General features: G+C 41.4%; 1 protein-coding gene across 2 annotated transcripts in view; it reads left to right on the top strand.

The window, feature by feature from the left end:
• The window catches only part of MKLN1 (muskelin 1), a 94,265-nt gene that overhangs the window by 44,150 nt on the left and 26,805 nt on the right, over positions 1-23,310 (top strand). For both annotated transcript variants that reach the window (XM_083830601.1, XM_083830602.1), the window contains 3 exons: positions 5,848-5,960; positions 21,016-21,228; positions 23,005-23,226. In XM_083830601.1, the coding sequence (XP_083686727.1) occupies positions 5,848-5,960; positions 21,016-21,228; positions 23,005-23,226 (548 nt within the window). The remainder of the gene's footprint in view (positions 1-5,847; positions 5,961-21,015; positions 21,229-23,004; positions 23,227-23,310) is intronic.

Raw genomic sequence — 23,310 nt, 5'->3', positions numbered from 1 at the left:
AGTTACGGCATCTCTGCTGGCAAACGGTGACTCGTGGTGGTGTAGCTCCCTTCTGTCTGATGTTCACGCACTTAATACTTGCTGCAGCTGTCTTGGAATAAGCACAGTGTTCTTTGTGCTTTGAAAAACCTCCGTAGCATATGGAAACGAGGGCACAGGCATTTTCGGATGCGGAACTGAGACTGCAGCTTGTTATTGTCCCATGTCAAAAATGTGGTAATCGTTAATTCTCACAATTTTTTCCAGGCTTTTGTTTGCATTAGCGCTCAGACTGGAATGACCCTGGGTGGCGGAATTAGGAAGTTGTTCTTGGTATGCCTATAGAGAAACGTTTACAAAGAGGCATTCCTAGTTACAGTTGGAAACCGCTGGTGTGTACATTAAGGCTCTAGGCTGTAAATGAAAGCAGAAGATTTATGCTTCTGCTTTGCCTGCAAAGCACGTGCCTCGTGTAGCTCTCTATAGGAGGCTGGGGAGTTTCCTGCACTCTTTTACGAGGAAGGAGAGGTGTTAAGGTAGTCACAGCCCTAAACAAAAAAGCATCCCCAAAACACCAAAAGCGAAAACAACCCTGAAGCTGCACAGGGGCGTTCTGTGTTAAGTGAGCTGGATGTCTGTCATGAAAACCTCCAATTTATGTAGGTCCTGGTGAAATACCCGAGCACTAAAGGGCAGGCTTGTATAGCACAGTGCTTTACAGATGCATTAAGTGCTGATAGGATGATTGCCCGAATGCAGTTTTGGAAAAAGGTCTAGGTGTCTGTCTAGCACTGTACCTTGATTATCACAACACTGATTATGCCCCCTCAGGCCTTTCTGTAGTTCAGATATGATGTGTTATGAAATGCCAAGCCTGACTCTGGAAGAAGGTGGGAATGGGTAAGCAGGCTGCCCCATTCAGGCTTTAAGGAATACCGTCCGTATTTTAGAGGAATATCTATACTGGATTTTGGATGTCTGGTTTATAATTCCATAGGTAAAGTGGATTTTTTCCTCCTCTCTTGTAGAGCAAGTATAATTTTATATGAATGATAGTGTAGTCCCTAAGGCCATGTAATTTGTTTGGGTAACAGAATGATGTCTTTAGGATTTGAGAAGAAAATAAACTAGTACGAAAGTTGTTCTATTTAAGAGACTCTTCCATGATATATTCTAATTTTTTCCAAGGTTCATCTTTATTTCATTTAGATAAAGCCTCCGTATGTTTTCTGACTAGCCTGTTAGAAGTAATAGCTAAGCAACCAGTATGATTTTGGTCTGCATTTCTCCTAGCTATGGCAACTGAAACATTTTCTGAAGGAAAATATTAGTGAAGCGATCTTTATCAGTGTTTGTGCTACCTCTGTTCAGTCTCTGAAGTGAAACTAATTTGTGATTTCAGATGTACATTATTTCCCCTTTCCCTTTGTGAGGAATTCTGCTCGCTTCATTGTGTTAGATAAGTGAAAAGAAATCTGTAGGCTGGGAACAGTGGGAGATTGAAAACGGTGGGCACGGTATGCTCATGGTCTACGTGGAGATGGTGAGACTGGCCCAAAAGAAGCACGGAGAGATGAAAGATGAAGTGAAAGCAGCAGACATGAGAAAAGATGCTGTTTTGCCTGAGGAAAACACTGCTATCCATAAGATATTTTATTTAAAGACAGGACTTGTGTACAAGATGAAGAGATCTCTGAAACAAAACACAGATGGCTTCTAAGCTCTGAAACACAAACAGCTGCTGCATCCTGGAGGTTACTCAACTTCATGGGGCTTTTGCGTTTGAGAAGACTTTGTCTGCGTTGTATGCCTACCCAGACCAGCCTGAGCCTGAAAAAAATGCATCTGGCCACCATCTGCACTGAACAGCAATTCAGAAACTGAGTGGTGTGATAGAATCACGGAATCATTAAGGTTGGAAAAGACCTTCAAGATCATCTGGTCCAACCATCAGCCTACCACCAGTGTCACCCACTAAACCATGTCCCTAAGCACCACGTCCAACCTTTCCTTGAACACCCCCAGGGACAATGACTCCACCACCTCCCTGGGCAACCCGTTCCAAGTGGTGCACTTGTGCTCTGAGTGCTCCCTTACGACAAGCGCAGCTTGCAGATATCTAAAGCTGTGCTTACTGCAGGAGGTGCCATCCTTTAGTGGAAGGCTTTTCAGGTGCCTTGCACACAGCTTTCCTGAGACAAGTCCTCCTCCAGACCTAGGAACGCTGATTCTCAAGGGCACCCTCGGCAAGTTTGGGGTGACAGCAAACCATGGAGGGAGCAGCTGATAAACTGGAGGACGGGACTGTAATCAGGGGGGCTGGAGGAGAGAGCTGACAGAAGCCATAGGAGGTTCAGCCAAGGTAAATACAGAATCCTGAAGCTGGGATGTAACGACTGGGTGGCGAGCAGCTTTTCAGGGCTGTAGACAGCTGAATGCCAATCTGCAGGGTGTCCTTGTGGCGATGAAGGCCAGCCTTCTGTGGGAGGCTTAGCAGAAGCAGGACCAGCAGGTTGGGGCACGATGATGTCCCTCTACGTGGTACTTGTGTGGCTGCCTATGGAGTGCTGTGGTACAATAAAGGTGGTGGCCTCCAGAAACTCAGTCCAGTGAAAGGATGGTTGGGGCTGGAGCACCTGGTGTACGAGGAGATGCTCGGGGAGCTGGTTTGGTTCTGCTTGTGGAAGAAAAGGCTCAGGGGAGAACTTACTTGTCTTCAACTAGCTGGTGGAAGTGTGTGGAGAAGATGGACGTTCATTTTGGGGGTGTGCAGGAATAGGATGAGGGGCAGCATACAGAAATTGCAGCAAGGGAAATTCCAGTTAGATACTACCAAAAAAAAATATCATAATGAAGATGGTCAGTAACTGGAGCAGGGGTCCAGATATTCTGAAATATCATCCTTGGAGCATAGCTGAATATGTCCCTGCACATCCTGTTCTACTCTGAGGGGTTGGGGAGAGGACTCTTGAACTAGGTGACTCCCAGGGGTCTTCGCATATGAAATAATTTTGAACCTGTGGAGGACTGTTCTAGCAGGCACATGGAAATACCATTTGACCAAATTGTTTAGTTAAAGAATCACCAGGGTGGTAGTGCGTTCATTGCCCTGATGAAACAGGGATGCTGCAGTAGACCAAACATCTTTCACCAGCCTGATGTTAGCAATTTGCCATGTTACATCCTGGTAGGAAGACTTGCTGTGCCAGAATCCCACCAAGGATTTCACCATGCAGTGAAGACGGAGTCAAGAGAAGTTGGAAAAGCCGGCCTTGGCCTCAACTGAAGCTTCCCCAGGGTTTTGGGGATTTAACAGGGATTGAAGAAGGCTTCATAATGTACTCTTCTGAAGAATGGAACTTGCAGAGGGGCCGTCAGGAAATACGTTAATTATTTCCTCTGATATTTTGAGGATTGCTCCAGTACCTTCCAGTCTTTTGGGGAGTAAGGAAAGGGAAGAATTCAGACACTCCAGAAACATTTCTGACTGAACAAGCAGTTGAAAAATTTTCATCGAACGTATTTAATTCAAAGTGTTGGATTTTTGCTCAACAAGGAATGTGCAGGAGATAAGGCTAAGATGCTGGAGGAGAACTGGTAAAAGCTTCGGGTAGATGTAACTGCTTTCATGTTGTTCTTGTTGCCTTGCAGGTAGATCTGAAAATTCTTCCAGTCTGTCCTTAAAGCAGAAGAGAGGCTTGCTTTAATAAAGCAATATCAATATTTCTGTGTTACATAGCGCTTGGGTACAAGGAAGAATCTCTTCTCTTCCAGAGAGGGATGCCCTGCTTGCATCTTGAGTTCCCTAGTGCTACTGAAGTAGAAATAATTACATCGATGGGAGACTGCTGTTTCCCCTCAAGCTTCACACTCCAGCTGCCTCCAAGTTTATACTCTATTCCTTCTCAGCCCTCCTCTTTGAGCATGTGCTGATACGTTGATGAGATGTTGTGGAAATGCATGGGAATACTGGATGTGTACTCTGAGTCCATCCTGGTGGGTGATTTGCTTGAAAAGTGAACGATTATCCTCCCACAAAACCCGAGTTGAAAAATAGAGTGGGAGGTATGATACTGGTTGTGGAACAGATTAAAGTTCAAATTTTGTTTTGGAGGGGAAAGAAAAAAACCACTAATTTTTCCTTATACTTTGGGAGAACAGTTATGAACTTCAGAAGAACTCTGGAAAAACTATTTACCTGGCATTACCAGCAGCAGATGAATTTATATATTAAGAAATGTTCCTGTAAAACTACAGAAACTTGCTATAAAATTGTATGTAATTCTGTAATAAGATTCACAATGATAGTCATTCTGGGTCTAGGTAGTGATGGAGCCTTTCTTCATCTGGACTGTGTTTCTATATCAAGGTGAAAAATAAATTTGGTACGCAGTCCCATGTACACTCATGTTGTTCTTGGATTCTGTGGATGCTCACGGTTCACCCTATAACTATATGATTCTTCTCCTTTTTTGGTGCTTACATGCCACTTAGTTCTGCCAGCTTGGTTTAGGTAACTTAAAATCTGAGTTTTCATGAAATTCATTCAGGTTTGCTATTAAATTTCATCCGAGACGACAAAGCCTTTGCAGGCAGGCATGACGTTTTGGCAAGGCCCCAGTAGGATACTTAGCTGGTGCCAAATCTTTTATTTTCCTCGGCTATCAATGAAGCTGTTGTGGTAATGTGGGTTTTGTGAGCTGTGAGAATTTATGCGCACAAAGGGACCTGCTCTTTGCAGGGAACACTGGGAGCCCTGAGTCCAGGAGGAAGGGTAATTAAAGTTAATGAACCAGGGTAACCTTTCCATGGTGATGACCACTATCCTGATGGTAGGTGAGGGTCAGGGACTATTCCCATTTTATAATCGCACTTCTAGCTCTGCTCTTTAATTGGTGTTGGATTAAAAATTGGCTGTTACCTTCATAATAGAACTGGCTTGTGGATTTTAAAGGAGTTTTTCAAAGCTCTGCAAGTCTTCAGTGGCTTGTTCTTCTTGGGCTTGGTTGTATGTTGGGTCTTAATGCAGTCTGAAAATGTGGTATTTTTAGTATTCGAGACTAGATAGTGAAGTTTCAGTAGTGGAAGTGGTTTAGTCATCTCTTGATGTCAGAACAGACTTCTTAGATGCTTCCCATGTTCGGGGCTTCATCTAGTTTGATCAGCAAGTCAGGGAAGCCTTTGAACTTGGTGTGCTTCGAGTGGTTATGAGTAAAGTGCTCCAAAGATGGGCCTGGAACGTTGAATTATGTCTGTTACTATTCTACTGGCAGGCTTTTGTGGCATCAGGTAAATTACATTATGCAAGCTATTCCCCTTGAAGAGGATTTTATAGTTGAAGTAAATTTTCCTTTATAAGGGATTGACTAAAAAGAAAAGCTTTGTGGCTGCTCTCTCAGAAGTCGTCTTTTGCTATAGGTTTTACATCAATCAGGGACCAAACTGCGACTTCACTGACAAAGACTAATAACGCATGGCATCCAAAATGTTAAATACTGTTAATTTGCCTGTCTTGAGTTTTAATCAGAAAGCTGTGGATTTGATTGACTTGTAAGTAAAAGCAGAAATAGAAAATGATTCCTCACGAGTTGGCAGTATATCAGTCCTGAAAACTTCCATTACTAAAAATTGACACTTTTGACAGTTTTTACTTTCTGTCCTGGTGACTGGTTCCATTCAAAGAGGAACGGTGCTTTGTAAGAATTGGTTTCACTTTTTTTTTCTGATGATCATTAAGACCTACAGTCTATTTGTCACAAGTGTTTCGTATATTTGTCACAAGTGTTTCATAGGTATTAACCTGTTTAAAGGTATTCTCTTTATTTAAAATAATAAAAAAATAACGTTCTTCCTTTTTTTTTTTATTAGAAACTGTTTATTTGTTTGGTGGCTGGGATGGAACTCAAGACCTGGCTGACTTTTGGGCGTATAGCGTGAAGGAAAACCAGTGGACTTGTATATCCAGAGATACAGAGAAAGAGGCAAGTTCTACATCCATTCTGATATATATGCGTTATTTTACAGAAAAAATACCATGCTTCTGAAGTGCTTGTATTAATATATAGCGTGCTGAAAGAACCACGAAATTCAGACCATAAAGTTTTGAAGACTTTTGAAATGCTTACCCTGGGAAAACGTGAAATGGATGTGAATTTGAAGTGTTAAGCCTTTCCCCTCCAGTAATCATTATTTCTCAAGAGCAGACTGATCAACCAAAATCAGCTCAGTGATTAAAACATGAGTTTAATAATTTGATAGGACTGAACAACCAGACTGCTGAATAAACATTTCAGACCTGATGCTGCTTCTGAGCTTCAAAAATAAATTCTTTTTTAGCTTCTGTCAAAAATGTAAGTAGAAATAGACAACTACGAGATAGAAGTTAAGAGAACAGAGGGTAACTGCCAGAGGCCACACAATCCTAAGAGTTTTTGTGGCATTCAAGCCGTTTTCCTTGGCCTCTTTTGCTTGCTATTTGACGTATGAAACCTCTGAAATTAATGTAGCTTGGGTTATAGGAGGTAACAAAAAAGGTCCAGAACCTTTGGCTCATGTAATTCACATTACTATATACTGTGAAATGTTAAAATTTCCTGTAGTTATTGCGTTCCAAGTTCGTTACTTGTTTGTCAGAGCATAACTTAAGGAAATTCATGTAGACTCTTCCTGAAGGTCTGAGAAGTTTGAGATTCCACTACTTTCTGACAGATAAATTTAGGAGTTGATTTCCCCAACTATTTGAAAAAGGCATAAACATGTCTTCTCATTTGAATTTTTCCACGTTCTTGTCACTAGCTTATTTTATGAGCTTCTGCGCTAGATTAAATAACACTTGAATATTGCCATTTTTTTTCCTGGCAAAGGTGTTTAGAGGTTGTAATCAAGTAGGACAAATAGCATGAGCTGAAAATCTCGCAGTAAGGCACTTCCCTAGCCTTCAAACCTGTTTGGCATGCACATACTGTTTTCAACATCCTTTACAAAATGGGCTATAACAAAACTGAATGTGATATTCTAGTATCTGTCTTAATAGTGCTGTATAAAGGTAAAATTGTCCTTATGTTTCATATCCTTGTGAGTAATTTTTTTTTTTTACTCTTTTCATCACTGCTCACAGCTTTGTAATTCTTGTGGCCCCATGCTTGTTTAGTTGATAAGATGCTCAAGTTGGATTTGGTCTTTCAGGGTCCAGCGGTGTAGGCTGGGCTTGTGTTGCCTCTGTTTACATCTGGAGCTGTGGGTTTCACTTGAAGAAAAGTTCTCACCGTTTACCTAACGGGTAACATCCCTAGGATAACAAAGGCTGTGTGTGACATAATTACGAGGAAACTGGGACTTTACCACATGTTGACAAAAGAGATTAAGATAAAGCTAGACCTTCCTTTGCTCCAGAAAGTAAAGAACCAGCAATATTAAAAACGAACAAAACCAATTTTAACTGTCTCTTCTTTTACTTTCCTTCTTGCTTTGTGTACCTACCTAGTGTGTACATTTGTCTCGGAATGCAATGTAATAGGGCCTTCCTGTCTAAAGGGGTGACCGTGCTTTCTTCCTGCCCATACCGGGGTGGGTAGTTCTGGTGTTTCTTTAAGGGATTCATTTTATTTTTTTGCTGGGATCCTTTCTTATCCGGTTGAGCTTCTGTAGAGCTTGGGAGGCCTGGCTGGGATGCAAGGCATCAAGCAGTGCCAAAAGCAGCGTATGTTTTCTCCAAGTTCCTCATGCCTGACTCTAGCATGGGTAATGCTGGGATGGGAACGAAGGAATACAAAAAAGGGCAGCTATGGAGGAGACAAATTTTGGAAGGAAAAAAAAATTAAGAGTGCGATGGCAGGTCCAGAAACTCAAGTGGAAGATGGAAGGGTCTTGGACTGAGAGGAAGCAAGGTAGGAGAATTAAAGAAAAGGAAGATTGAATTGAATGTATGAGTAACTTTGAAAAAGAGACATACTTCATAGAGGAAAGTGGGAAGAAAGCATGTGGATTTAGAAATGGAGTTCCAGAAGGGTTTTAGATGTGGATATAGTCTTCAGTAGATGTCAGAAGGTGGACTACTGAGGCATAGTCCAAGATTTTGGTGACTTACCGAAGTACTGTGAACTGGCTGCTGCTAGCACTTACAGCAGTCCAGCAGTATTTTATTTTTTTTAATTAGATCTGGATAAAACTTGATTTAGAAATGAAAAGGTCAATCTCAAATGGAGAAGTAAATTCAAAAACAAAGACTCCAGATGTTTCTCTAATAGGAACATCAACTGTTCACAAACAATTTGCTAAAAGGAAATGTCTGTTGACATGGAATTTCTGAAAATATTCAATGTAGATTCAAGTAGAACTTAGTCTTGTTTTTGTGTTATGTTGTGCTTGTTCTGCTTCTTGCTTTTTTTTTTTGTTCTAATTAATCAGTGACACCGGTTAAATTAGCCACTGAATAATTAAGCCTGGACAAGAGCATAGGACGGTAAAAGTTGCATCTTATCCAGCATCGTCTTAAGGGTAACACAGAGCAACATTATGGGCTAAAGGAGCTGATAGCTTCTGTTGCAATGCCAGATTATCGTTGTCTTCCCCTTGGCATCATGTTACAAAGCTTGTGGTGACCTTTTAGTAAAGCATGTTGATGCTGTTTTTCAGAATTTGCTAGCGAGTCGGAGAAATGTTTCTTTGTCACCTTAAATTGCATTTGTGATTTTTAACAGTTCAACTACCAATGCTAATTTTCCATAGCCGTTATGTTGGAAAAATGCTCACAGCACTGCTGGAAGAACTGATCACCCACGTTCTTTTTTTTTTTTTTTTTTAAATAAGTGTTAAGGACTCAAGTGTGATGTTGAGTTGAACCACTAGTATACACATCACAGCTGCCAATGGACAAACGGACCTGAATTTGACCTTCCCCACCATCCCTGCAGTGTATGGAGCCAGCAAGGCTCCTGTAGTCCTTGTCAAGTCCTCCTCCTCCACGACTGCATCCTTGCAAGGGAGGTACACCGTGACCTTTTAACTGGCCCCACAACTTCTGTCTCCTCCTTGGAGTGCTTGGGCATGCATCAGCTCTACAAATCAGTTGGCATGAGGCATGGCCAAAATACATGAAGCCTAAGAGCCTTTAAGAGCTTGTCCTCTGAACTGAGTGGAATGTTCTGACAAATGCTGTTGTCTCCAGGGTTTGTTAGTGGTTGTAGATTAGTAGACCTTTTCAGGATTTGAGAATAAATAGCTCTGAGAAAACAAACATTGTCATTCTTTGGGCATTTTGGTCCTAGGCCAGTGTCAATTAATAGGGAAACTTAATGTGTATGTTTTGGTGTCTAATATTTCTAGTTTCCAAGCAGTAACTTTCTTTTGGAAAGGGTAATTTAGTGAAAGTCGGTACAGGAGAGCAGTTTAAGTGGATAGGTAGGAAAAATTTAATTTGGAGTAAATTACTAGTTATATGGACTTACGGGATCATAATGCTAAGAGATGTTTATGGCTTTGGAGATTTGATAAATGAGAATCTAGAAGCATGATAGTAGACATTTTGTATTTCACTAGTATTGCTGTGCCTCGTTTCAGTACTTCCTAGACATCAGAAGAGATGAAGGATCTTCCTTCAAACATTTTTATTGTGCATAGTAGTAGCTTGTCGGGCACGGTATGTTGACTCATCCGCATTTTGGCTTTCTCAGGCTCGCGCACAAGCTCTGTGAAGGACATGGAAATTGTGTAAATGGTTTAGGTGACACTTATTTCCCAAATTTTTAAGTGTTTCTTGTCTAAGACTCTTAGGTAGCAGATAAGGTCTTTTCATGGGTTAATTGGTTAAGAGGAGAAATCATTTCTCACAATGAAGGAAAGCGGAGGTCAACAGGTGCCTGCCGTTCAGTAGGTTCAAAGTGATCTAGAAAATCGGCATATGGTAAGGTGACAATTTGCTGCTAACATCAAATGCTTTTCCGGGATACTGACAATAAAAGCTGACAAATGTAGAAAGATCTTAAGGTAGTGAGAGCCAGGGTGAATTTCATCTGCTATTGTATTTCCAGTTAAATTTTTTATGGTGTATGGATGCTTTGCTTTACGTTTGTTGACATAGTTGATTTACCCAAAGTTTCCGATGTCATATTACCACACAAGCATTTTATGCATTTGTAAATGTTTCTGACACCTGATTTTTTTTTATGGAGTGGGGTGATGCTCAAATACGTCAGCTCATCCATGTAAAGCTTTTACTCTCTGCTGTTTTGAAGTGTAGAACTTGAACTAGTCTCAAATATTGACTCCTTCTTGCAGATGGTGATGTAGTTTGGAAGATGCTTTGAGTGACTTGAGGATTTTCTGTTTTGAATACTGTAATGTTTATGGACTTGAGATCTAATGCACTGAATCTGCCATATCCGAGTAGTTCCAGTTGTACAGATGCTCAGTTGTACGAGATGCCTGGTACCACAAGAGCACACAGGGAGAAAGCAGCTGTCCCAAAAAGCCTGCAATAGAAACTTGGATCCTGCAGATATACCTCTGAGCCAACTTCCTAAGTAGTGTAAATGCCTACAAAATCAGGGACGAAGAAGGCAGATGCTGAAGTGAACCCAATGAAACGTATTCTAGGCTGATCCTAAATATTCCTGTTTTATTTCTTCCCCCCTGCATAGAAGGATAATGATATAAAAATGTTCTAGCCTGTATTCATTCTCCTAAATGTTAGAGAAACCTTTAGATACATCTGACTGGCTTCTCCACTGCTTTCCACATAGGTAGCTTAAAACAAAAAGACCCTATTGAAGAGTATCTTGTTTTCAGAATTTTGAAACGTTTTCAGCTTTTAAAGGTAACTTTTTGTTTATGCAAGCATGTGTGACTAAGAGCTCTGTCCTCTTAGCTCTTATTTATTTGTCTTTTAACTGGCATTTTTTAAAAAACAAAAGATAATCCTTAGTTTAAAACAGCTCGGAGTCTTAAGGTATTGAGTTCCATTGCTAAGTGCCTGTAGTTCTTGCTTCCAGCATGCAAAAAGTGCAGAAAACCAGCCAAACTTGAGTTATTCCTAACACCAGATGTTTCATGTGTGGAGGTCCCTTTTGGATTTTGAAGCCAGTCTCGTAGAGAAGGGAGTACTTAAATAAATGCATTATGCACGGTGTTCTGAAGGCTGCGAAATTTTGGCAGTCTTGGGGCTTGCCTGTGCCAGTCTTCAGATTATACGTGGACTTCCAAAGCGTCATGAAGCCTTCAGTTGCAAAGTTTGTGGCTTGCAAAGCGAAGAACTACTTTTATACCTTGGAGTAACGTCTCGTGAATAGTTGATCTGTGGCATTTGTGCTCTGGTTAAAAACAAAACAAAGCCCACCACGTTGACTACCTTACAATGGGCTTACTGGGCTGATTCCCTTATCTGGAATTTTACTTTTATGGCTGTATTAGGAAGGTGTTGCGTCATCCAGTCCCTTGTGAATTACAGATGAGGCACTACGCAGAGATGTGCTAGCGAATGCGTCTTGGGGAAGATTACACGTTTTTAAACTGCTTTAAGCATTACAGAACTTTCAGGTAAGGACTTAGTAAAGTGAAGGATATTGATCTTAAGAAATGTTGATTTACATCCCTTTGGGTTTTAATGACACTAAAATTAGCAGCTGTAAGACAAAAGCCAGCTGGAACCCGTGGAACCCTGTGTTCCCCCCTGACTGCGTGGGGAAAAAATGATTTAAAAAATGATTTTAAAGAAACAGAGGAAGGTAGGGGCAGAAGGTGGGAGGTAAGTGTACTCTCTTGCCAACAAGATGAAAGTAACTTCATACACCAGTCAACTTTGCCTTGGGAGTACTCTTATTTCAGCTAGCAGCCTGTGAAAGGCTTCCATTACATTAACACTCCTCAAGCTGTACAAACGCAGGAATCTCTAAAGAAACATCAGTTTTTATCCCAGTGTGGCAACACAGGGGAGACGTTCTCAAGTAGCATCACAGACACATCCTTAGCTAAATCGTCTGGATAATTACACATTTGAAAATCTGGTAGGTTTTTGTGGTTCCTGCTGCTAAGAATGGGCATATTTCTGCCACCAGGTTCTGAAGATGATTAGGACTTAAGCTTTCTGGACTGTCTGTAGAGCAAATACTGGCTGAAAGGATAGCACATGGGTATGTTGAGCTTTTGGACTTGAAAGAGATCAGTATGGTTAGTAGAAGAAATTGAAGAAACCTTGTTCCTGAAGCCGTGACAGAGCAGAGACTAGCGGTGTGGTGCCCTCAGTGGTAATTGATGCATTCCTGCAGCTGGAAAACCACGTTGTGCTCTGAGAAGAGCTGAAAGGTGATATAAACAAAAATTTCACAAGCTGCATCTTTCCTCATCTGTCACTTAGTTCAAAAGAAGGCATTGCCATCTCCACAGTGCTGTTTTTTAACATAAATAATCTGTTTTATATGTATATTTCTTTGCATGTTGCTATAATGGAGGCTTCATCTGTTCACTGTTAAACTCTACTTAGTACCTGTATCCCTAGAAAGGCAATCTCATAGCCATGGGTTAGCCCGAGGGGAAAATGGTACAAGCACTTTAGCGACGTTTTAACACCTCTAGGTACGAACTACTCTTTTGTTCTCTCCTTAAGACTGTCTTCACTTTCTCAGAAACGTCTGAGAGCCTGTGGCTGTCATAAACTACTTAGACTGACAAGTTCATATTGATCTATCGCCAGCTTTTCAAAGATAATTATAATAAGAGCAAAACCCTTATTTCTAGCCCTGCTATGCCCTTGTAAATGGGGGGAAACCGTGACACTTCTCACGTATTTTTGGTTAAAGAGTCAGTAAATGACTGGTTAAAGGATCTTCAGCCTCCCAGCCTGTGGGTCTGCAGCTCAGCTGAATAATTTGCATCTACAGAAGAACCCTTCCCTTGGCCAGACTTTCTTTTTGCAAACCTTTGTTACTGGTAATGAGAGGACAGCGTGAACTTAGGATGTGTTTTGAAATGACCTCATTCAACATCCTGCAATTGTTAATGGGGTTAGTGAAATTCAGCACACCAGGGATGTTGTCCTGAGGGCCCGGCTCTCAGAGCTGGTGAAAGCTCTGGTTCTCTGGTGGGTCGTCTGTTTTATTTCATCAGTGTTGCTGAAAGCAAAGCTGAGCAGATAATGTGTAACAAACCTACAATTTGCTTGTTAAAATTTAATAAACTGCAATTTTTACTACTCACATTTCACCACTGCGAGTAGTGCTTGGTTTGCAGGTAAATTGTGCCTTTTGTTAGGAGTAGTACAGTAAAGTAGTGTCCTTCCATTGCAAGGTTGTTTTGTAGAAAGGTATTTCTTCCTTCACCTGTTTGCACTTGTAAGCTGGATCACGTAGGCTGGATAACATTTTTGACTGTAAACTGAAGCTTAAGCAAGACTTTCATACGTGTTCTTGCAACCTCCTTCGTAGAAATGAAAGAATTATTATTGCCTGTTCTTTGCATGCTTGGATTTTTTTTTCCTTTTCACTTTTTAACTTTCCTAGAAATTCTCTTGGTCATAAGATGGCTCGGTTTGCTGTAACATGTAGTTATGCAGTGCTGGAAGTCCTTGATGATAGCTGGGCATGTGAGCGAGCCAGGTGAGAGCACGCTGCTCAGATTGACCCAGGACCATGGCTCCCTGCATGGGCAGTGTTGCAGCTGAAGGTTGCCACAGTTGTTCTGTGCAGTAGGTAAACCCACAAAATACAGCTTGCAAAACAGGATGTCTGTGCTTCGGATAATCCATGAGCCAATTTATAGGGCACGTTTTCTTTCTTCAGAGTTGGATTAATCGGGGTTCATCGGAAGCCGATAGGTCGCATGCCAGTTAATTCACTTTCTAAAAACACCCTGCCATTAGTTATTTCTTCAAGCGGGCCTGCCAAGAGACTAATTATTAACAGGTAATTTCATGGGAGGAGAACACGAGCCTCTGCTCATTTTCATAGCAACGTTCCTGTGCTGCACTGAGCCTCCGTGCTGTAATGAACCTGTGCTGATCCCCGCGGGATGGAGCAGGCAGCCTGAGTCAATTCTTACGCAGGGCAGGAAGGGTTGGCCTGCCCATGGGTCACCAAATCCCACTCACCCCTGTTTTAAGGGTCACGCCGCGCATCTCTGAGCTTAATCATTTGATTTATAAGCTCATTGAACCGCCTTTCAAAAATAGAACACGGGAGCGTTTAATTGTGCTTTAAGCAAAGAAAGTCTCTGTAGGGAACGTTTAGCTTGAGGCTGTGTAGTCTCAGCACTGACTATCCCAAATGTGTACATGCTTCAGGACAAAAAGCTTAATCGTGTTTAATTTTTTTTTTCCATCTAAAGTGAGCAGAACAGATGAATCAAAACGGTGTGCTAAAAGCTGCCTCTGACTTTAATCTGCTCCATCATGTCTGAGTCAGATGCCCAGAAAGGACTTTGCAACTAAATCTATTTAGTTGCATTGCTATAGGAGGGTACTCGTAAGCAGATTAGCCATAGCTCAAATACTATGTCGACTGTCTGACTGACGGATAGCTTCCTTGTCTTAGCCGAGACGAGATTTATTAATAGCCAGCTATTTGCAAATACTTGTCAGAATTTTTCTGATATCCAAGCCTAATATGTGTCATAACAAACTTTACTTTGTGTGAAGCGTGGTGTATATCCATGTCTTCCCAACACTGGTCAGAGTTTTAAGTGTTGTGCTTCTTAGCCAGGTTCTGATCCACTTAATAGATTTCCCGAAATATTTATTGGCAGAACATATGTAACTCGTGTACTCTCAAAGAATCTTCTTTATAGCTGGCACAGCAACTATAAAAGTAAGTAAGGAATATCCGTTGTCCCCTATAAATAGGGGCAAGAGTATCTTAAGGTTAAAATGAAGACGAGTGGCTGCCAACCTAGCGTAGCTGTTAGCTTCATTGCTACTTAAAGCTTTTGCTTAAGGCAAACCTGCAGAGTAATTGAACAAATGGAGTGCACATTGAACATCCAGGATTTTTTTTTTTTTGGAGCTAGGCTTTTGTGCTCCTAAACATTTGAGATCCCAGTTTAATCCTTTGCTTTACTTGAAGCACAGTTTGAAGGTTGGTTTTCGAGTCTAGTGATGGAGCTGTCAAGTCATGGACATGAAATGAGACCTAGCACTGATTTCTGCCATTGTACGGAGTGGGGAAGGGTAGCTGGGGTGTGCTGTTTGTGGGAGGCTCTCGCACCCTATAGGAACCTTTGCAGACAGCACCCACCCATAGGGCACGCGTGTGCCGGGCTCTGCTGCGTGACTTGGCACTGGTGGCACGTGCTTGGTCATGGTACGGGCGTTCAGAGCAATGCGTCAGCCTCCACTCACTTTATCTTGTGTTTTGGGCTGATGGGCAATGCAGATGCCCTGTGTTACCATAAAAAGCACTGGATTTATTCTTTTGATAGGTTTCTGGCATCTGAAGTTATGAGGAACTTAAAATGCTCTCTGTGAGCAACTAAGGGGGTGAGGGTTTTTTTTGTTTTGCATTTCTTTTGTATGGCTGTAGCTGTTTCTCTTTCTGAATTCAGTGCTCATCTAAAGTAAAGCAAATCCTTTTGAGCTACTGCTTAGATTAAACATTTAGGGAGTACGTGTTACCTGAACACTGGCATTGTTAAAGCACTAGCAATCTTAAGAAGCGTATAGACTTGATTGAATGCCAGGGATAACATGCAATTCCCTTTATTTTCACGATCGTGGAGAACTTTCTCCTTTTTTCGGGGTGGTGCTGGGGGAGGAGGAAATGGCTTATCCTCTGCATCTGCCGAAATGCACGCTGAAACTGGAAAATGAGCCCAATTAATCTCTGCAGTTGTGTGTAGGCAGGAGGGACTATTTGTTGCATGACAGCCTGCTCTCAGAACGGGAAACAAAGTAGGTTGTTTGTGTCTTTATATGTCCTCGTCCCAGTTTGCTTTAGGACAAGAGCATTTACCTCATGACGCTTATTTTTGAACTTTATACTGGAGGCAATGTTCACATTCCATTCAGTCTTTTAAAGCACCAAGAAGGGAGAATTAGTCAGCTGTTCTTTGTTTTTATTTCCCTGACTCTTGAACGGAGTCCAGGCTCGCTCCTGAGGTTTTTCATCTGGATCGGTCTGAATAAAACAGATTTTCTTGCAACCGAAAACCCTTTATTTGCAAAAGGTTATGATAACCGAAAGAAGCCAAACTCCCCGAGTTTTTTTGTTCGGGGGGTGGGCAGTGGAGGTGGCTTCCCGCAGTCCTGTTCACGTTGAGGCGGGTTTGTAGGACACTTATTTAAAACACGAAACAGAAAAATAAAAGCTATCATGTTTGTGCCTTAGCAGAGCATGCCAGGATGCTGTTGCTAAGATGATGCATGGTGGTTCTGGCATAAATAGTTATTTGAGCAGACCCTACCCTGAGGAGTCCCAATCCTTTCTCTCCTGCATAGGAACAAATCAATTATTCTAAGGAGGCAGCGTTGTTTCTCCGTGCCGTTGTGTTGCTTTTTGAAAACGTTTTGTAAGTTAGTCCTTAAGTGGGATAATTGCTTTCAGCATTTGCAAGTTAAATGAAGAAAGCTCTAATTAGATTTTATAAAGTGGCTTAGCATGTTGAGAAGGCTTTTCATAAAGTATACTGTGTATTCGCTTGGCGTTGCACAATTGAATTTCGTGGAGGACTGACGAAACCCAAAAATCCTATTTGGCCTCGGTTGTAACCCGGGCACTTAAAGGATTGCCAGGCTGTCTCAGGGACTCCTAGCTAGACATGCTGTTCCTTTCCCTACCCAAATCCTCCTCCAGGTGGTTTATCTCTATTTTAGAGACTGGAGGAGTTGCAGTCGAGCCCAGCCTGCTTGAGGAGGAGTATTAGAGTAGGGAACAGGAGCTTGGCGCTTGGCACCCCTTCAGAATGGTGCCTACCGTTTAATCTGTCCTCGCTGTCATTATGCTGCGCTAATTGTACTGGTGCTGGGTGGCAGAGGGCCACTTTGTTCAGGTTAGTCTTAGCTCCGAGCGGCCGCTTATTGAGCCGCACAGAGACCAAAGTGCCCGAGCTTGGTGTTGCTTGGTGTCCCGTAGGTTTGAAATGTGATATGCTAATGCTTTATTATTGCCCCCACAGCCTTGGCATAAATGGAGGGACCGGCTGAAGCGGCGTAACTCATTGTTTGCCGTCTGAATAAGGACTTAGCCTAGTCACAAGCTTCTTTCACGTGTGGTTTCTGCAGTGTGCATGCCAGGAGCGTCATGATGAGAACTGGGAAGAGTTCCTAAAGGCAGTATTTGTTCAGATCGTTTCGGCGCTGTTCCTGGATGTGACTTACTAGAGCCTGTTATAACTAGATGTGCTCTGCTGGGAAAGTAAGACCTCTGCTAAATCAGCCCATCAGTTCCTGAAGCTTCGTTTGCAAAAAATGTAGATCCTGTGTGCTAGCAACTTTTGAAGAGAGTTCAGTGAAACTACATTTAAAGACAAATTACTTAATGAAAAGTCTTGCATTGACCTGTTACTGCTTGGGATAGCCAGGTAAATGCAATCTAGTCTAAATTATTTGCCTTCTGCTCTGCTCAAGATGACTTGAGCTTGTTTAATCTTCTCTTGGGTTTATCAGCGTGCAGGTGAAACTGTCGCTAGTACCACAGATGTTTGGGAATGATAGCTAGTATGTCTTTGGAGTAACGGGTACCAAAATAAATACTTGGTTGTCAGTTCAGTTTTGATAATAAGGCCCCAGATTTTAGAAAGGATGTAGAGATGTCTAGTACAACGCACTCCTGTTGGGATATTAACTCATGGATCACGGACCAGTCTGCATCCTGGCAGGAGGGGAAAGAAGGTTGTTCTGCTCTCTAACCATACTTGATCTCTTCAACCATAAGTTAAAGAGAGTCGCGGCTATTACAGTCCATTTTTCTCACTTCTTACTTAATAAGGGGTCAAATTCCTTGAACACTTCTGGCATCGACAAACTCGTTCCCATTTGAATTTGGTGGGTCACTTTCTCCATGACAAGTTGTAGCAGTGTGTTCTTTGTTTGAGCAACAGGCTCCCTATTGTAGCTGCATCAAATACACTTTGGATGAACATTTGCAACCGCCCACGGGCTCTTGATTCATTTAACCACATGTGCCTTGAAGTTTTTATTCATTTTTCAGTGTCTGCCCATCTCTGTCTTTGTAAATGGACTTTGTGTCTCCCGTTGGAGTATGTTCATACTACAAGGGCTTCTGTAGGCAAATCGAGTAGCCTTCATGTGAACCCCATTGTTTAAGGGAGTTATTTATTCATTATTTACTTATTATTGGTAATCCTCCAGGCTCAGTTGGAAGCTTTTGGCAGGTTCCATGTGACCTCATAAATGGTATAGAGGAATAACTTGAGTTTTCTATGAGAACAGATGATGAATTGGAGGAAGCTTTCTATCCAACAGGAGACAGTCCTTGCTGTGGCAGGTTCTGCAAGTTGGTGAAATGAAGTTCAAGGTAGTGAACTCGAGATGAAGTTTCTCTGCCTGTGTTCTGTATAGATCAAATGGTAACACCTTAAACATAACACCTTAAAAAAAGCTTGTATTAGTCTGTGATACATGACAAATATATAACTCTTACCTTTATAAATAACATGGTTTTCCTGACTTTTCTCGTTTTGACATAATCTTAGGATTTGAACTTTTTCTTCTCTACTTACCCAATGCAGTACCTGGGCTGCGATTTCTAATATCTTGCAACTGGTGTTGCAGGTGCTGCGTGTCTAAGCCTCACACCTGTGCTCAGACAAATTTCAGCTGAAACTCTTCTTCAAGGCAAGACCGGTTTGGAAATTAATAATTTTGAGATTTATTCCTGAAAGTGCCTAAGACTTGATTTGAGCAAATTTGGTAGGATTTACTTTAGCCCAAAGAGACCATACAGCATTGTGGGAGTGTGGAAAGGTACCTAAATCAGCAGGTTCAATTAAAAAAAACGCAATGACAGAGACAAAAGTTGGAAAGGACCAGTATCAGACAGGCAGGTCTTAATATTTCATCTGCATGGTGGCTGTGCCAAGGCAATAACGTGCTCCTTGGCAGAGGGACAGTGGAGTATCCTTAAGTGTCCCAGTTGCATAACAGGAGATGGATGGACTTTGTCTGCAGGGGCTATTCTCTTGGGAATCAGAGGCAACCTTTGTGAATACACAGGTCAGTGCTTCTCCTGCAAAGAAACCATCCCACATGTTTTGAATAGGGTTCTGTGGAAGATGATAATTTGTATTTTCTAGGAACAAGGTGAAGCACGTTGCAGTCTTCTGGCAGCTTCTTCCACGTGAACAACAGCAATGAATGAACTTCTGCTGCATTTCAGGATTTCATGCTAATGTTTCACTTCTATTAGACTTTTTCTTCAGAAAAGAAAATTATCTTAATTACCATGAAGTAACTAATCCTCAAAGCTGTAATTGTTGCTGACATAATTCTTCGTATTTACCAAATATGAACAATTTAGTTCACCTCTTCAGATTGTTTACAGTTAAATCAAACAACAGTTTCCTGTAAATATTCTTTAATCAAGAAATTGAATTCTCTAACATGAATGTTAAAGCCTTTTGATTACAAAAATGTATCGTTTCCTGTATTTTTATTAAACTTAGTGAAGTGTATTCCATCAGTATATTTTAATTTCAGTAATAGGTTCAGTAGTTCTTTTATGTGAAATATACAATTACAAAGATTTTTAAGTGAGGCACTATTTGGTAGCACGTAGAGCAAATACTGTGAGTATTTGGTATGGCACGACTAATTAACCGTAAGGCTTCTGACAAATGGTAATTTATGTTGCAACTTTGAATAGCTGGACAGTCTTTATTTTTCAATAGATTATAATAGTTTATTTTCAGTCTTACGTACTTTGGACATCTGTATGTACATCTTACCACTTTTATTTGGCACACGAAATCTTCTCACTTTTCAGATTGGTTTCCAGGCTGCCTGTTCAGATTCTCAGTACTGACCTTTGAAACTTTCTGGTCACTTTCCATGCAGTTTCTATTTCTTGTCTTCCAGACTCTTCTGAATATTTTCAAAGTTAGCCGCACAGCCTTGTTCTGGCTCTCATTTAAATGTGCACTGAAATTACATAATCTAAGATGAAATATGTAATAAGAAATACGATCTATCCATAAGTGTGCCACCATTTATCTTCTTTTGACTGATCTTTTGTAAATAAACGCCTTGATTTCTGGGATTCTGGAGCACAACAGCATCACTTGTGTGCTTTAAGACGAGTGCATGAAGGCTTTCAAAATCAGCCTTGGCTGTAGCAGAGAGCGTACAGCCTGGCACTGCGTAGCGTCGTCTTCATGTCACTGAGTAAATTACTCTGTGATTTAAGTTGAGCACCCCTGCATGGTTAAGTGCATAATAATTTGACAGTGTCCCCCTGTGCTCCTCTGAAGATCGTAATTCACGGCTATTTTGCTTACCGTGGGAAACTTCCTTGTAGCTGGAGGTTGGAGTGGCCGTATCTGCTGGTGAAGGACAGGGAGTGCTTTTGTTACCTTCGCAGCCCCATTACCGGATCTGGTTGCTTGTGGGAGTGCCTGGTTATGATCTGTTAGAAAACAGCCTATTAATAAAACAGAGCCTCATGCAAGAGAGCACTTCTTAATCTTCTTCCTATGTAGTTATTTATAGGCTGTGACATCTTAATTTGCCTCTCATGTGCATCAACTTCTGTTATTTTAAAAGATCAAGTAGCTTTCGCGTACCTCTGAGAATCGCTTCTGGAGGAAACGGTCTGATCTCCAAGGAATCTTATAATAAACTTTTAACATAAAACCTTTTTGTAAAAATTTATTTATTTATCTTGCTGTTGCCTTTCTGAAGCACAGAAGCTACAGAATGTCCTGTTACATCACTATTTATATATTAATGCTGTATTTACCTGAAACACATTTTCCGGAGTGCTCAAAGGATTTCCAGTTGCTGTTAATGTTGATTCACCCTGAGTTGGGCGGGCAGAGACCTACCCAGAGCAGTATTAAATGTATTATACTCTTTATTTTTGTGGTTGTTTTCTTTATTAGAGTGGTCCCAGTGCCAGATCTTGTCACAAAATGTGCATTGACATTCAGCGAAGGCAGATCTACACGCTGGGACGCTACCTGGATTCCTCCGTGAGGAACAGCAAGTCCCTGAAAAGTGACTTCTATCGCTACGATATCGATACGAACACATGGATGCTACTAAGTGAAGACACTGCAGCGGATGGAGGTCCAAAGCTGGTGTTTGACCATCAGGTCAGCTGCACTACTTTAGCACAAGTTCCTGTTTATGCACCACCTTCTCAGTGTTTGTGAATCATAATTTTGATCGTAGCCTCCTGAAATTTAGGAGTGCTGTACCAGGTAACAAGACAGCGATGGGGGAAAGCCGTGGGCTGCACTCAGTTAAATTTTAATAGCGTCATTGTCTAATGCCATTGACTACCGGTATTCCAATCAAATTGAGTCAGAAGAATCATAAAAACCCTTGCAAAGTAATTCATTTTATTTATTAAGGCATATTTTATTAAATCTCAAAGCACGGTTCATCTGGTTTTAATCAGACTTGCTGAGCTGGGTTTGCAGATCCAGCCTCCTGAGTAGACATTGGGGAACAACTTGCAAAGCTGGGTGTGCTACCTTCAGGAGAACTCTGGAAGCAAGATACTGACATGAGGCCAACAGGATTGGGATTCTTTCAAAAGCAGTTCTCTTAAATTTTGTAGAACACGCTTGTTTTGTAGAGACTGAAATCTTACAGGAGTAGCTACTAACCTTTTGAAAAGCTGCACCTCTCCGTGGGTTCAAATTGAATGTGTTTGTATGTTCAATGGCTTTTGTGTCCTTGAAAAAGGTATTTTGTTCTTAATTGTTTTTATAAATCACGGCCAAGAGATAGCACATCAGTATTCATTTTTAAAGTGTCCCAAGAACTTTTTATTGGTACTAGCAGTTTTATAACCAAAGCTGCTGTCTGCCAGCACAATATGCATTTTTGCTGACACCAAAAATAAGGTGTGTTGTATGCAGAACAAAAGCCAATCAGTCTTTCTGTTCTATTAATAACAAATATCAGTCTCCCAGGTGTTGGGCAAAAGGCAAAAGTAAATGATCAGCTGGCAAGGCTGCTTTGGGTACCTTGTTTGCCTGCTTCTGAAATTGTTTCTTTTTTCCCTGCTGTCTCTTAGGAAAGAATGTACTCCCTGAATTCTTTATCAGTCTAGGGCTCTTCCTTTTCCCTCCCTCAGTGCCTAATGCGATAGCAGTTTCTGTTTAACCTTCAAAAAATGTGCTGCCCAAGAAGCGTTTTGTGTAGGCTTTCCTGAGTAGCATCTCTGACTTGCTGCAGTCCTGGCTCTTTTTTTCCCTTAGTATTTTATAACCCTCTCCATTGCACCATGTCCGAAAACATCACCTGCAATCAAGGAGTTTTGTTTGATTTGTACCGTGGCGCATCTTGTGTGCGCCATAACCTGAATTGGGGCTTTGGGGATAAATATTTTGCTGCTGCTGTTTCATCAAGGATCTTCGGCCAAGTTATGGTCCTACCCCTCATTATGTTAAAGCAATGACGATAACAGTAAATATAGGCTTGGGATGAAATCCAAGCAACAAATCACAGGTTGGGTTTTTATCAATTGTGTGGTATTCAGTAAATTAGCAGTGACTTTGATTTTTGACTTTGATTTTTTTTCTCTTGCATAGTCACTGTCAAAGGTGATAACTTTTGGGCAGAAGTGGCTGTGAATCCCGGATACTAAAGGCAAAGTTTTTAGATGACAGAGTGTATATATAGCCCTCTTTTGCTCATTAAATGGTCAAGTTGAAATTAGACCCACTCTTTAAACTAAGAAGCTGTTTTCTGAGATTAATACCTGTCAGCCATGAAGATGTTCTTGCTCTTTTCCACTATTAGAGATTCAGATGAGCACAGTACTATCTAACTAGGTAGCACTTGCAGGGAGGGATGCTTAAACCTGTGTGTTTAACTCTCAATGTACTGACTTAAAACTACTTCTCTTGTCCTTCAAGATGTGCATGGATTCTGAAAAACACATGATATATACCTTTGGAGGCAGAATTCTGACCTGCAACGGCAGTGTTGATGACAGCAGAGCCAGTGAACCGCAGTTCAGCGGGCTGTTTGCTTTTGACTGCCAGTGTCAGACATGGAAGCTTTTGAGAGAGGATTCCTGTAACGCTGGACCTGAGGATATCCAGTCTCGAATAGGACACTGTATGTTGTTCCATTCTGTAAGTATCCACGCTATACTGTGATTCATTATGCCTGACCTTAAGGAGAACATCTGGTTTTGATTTTCTTGCGAGGCTGAAGCT

Source organism: Anser anser (assembly GCF_964211835.1).
Source record: "Anser anser genome assembly, chromosome: 1".
Lineage (NCBI taxonomy): Eukaryota > Metazoa > Chordata > Aves > Anseriformes > Anatidae > Anser > Anser anser.
Note: the sequence above shows the minus strand (reverse complement) of the source record. Positions and strands in the feature narration are given on the sequence as shown.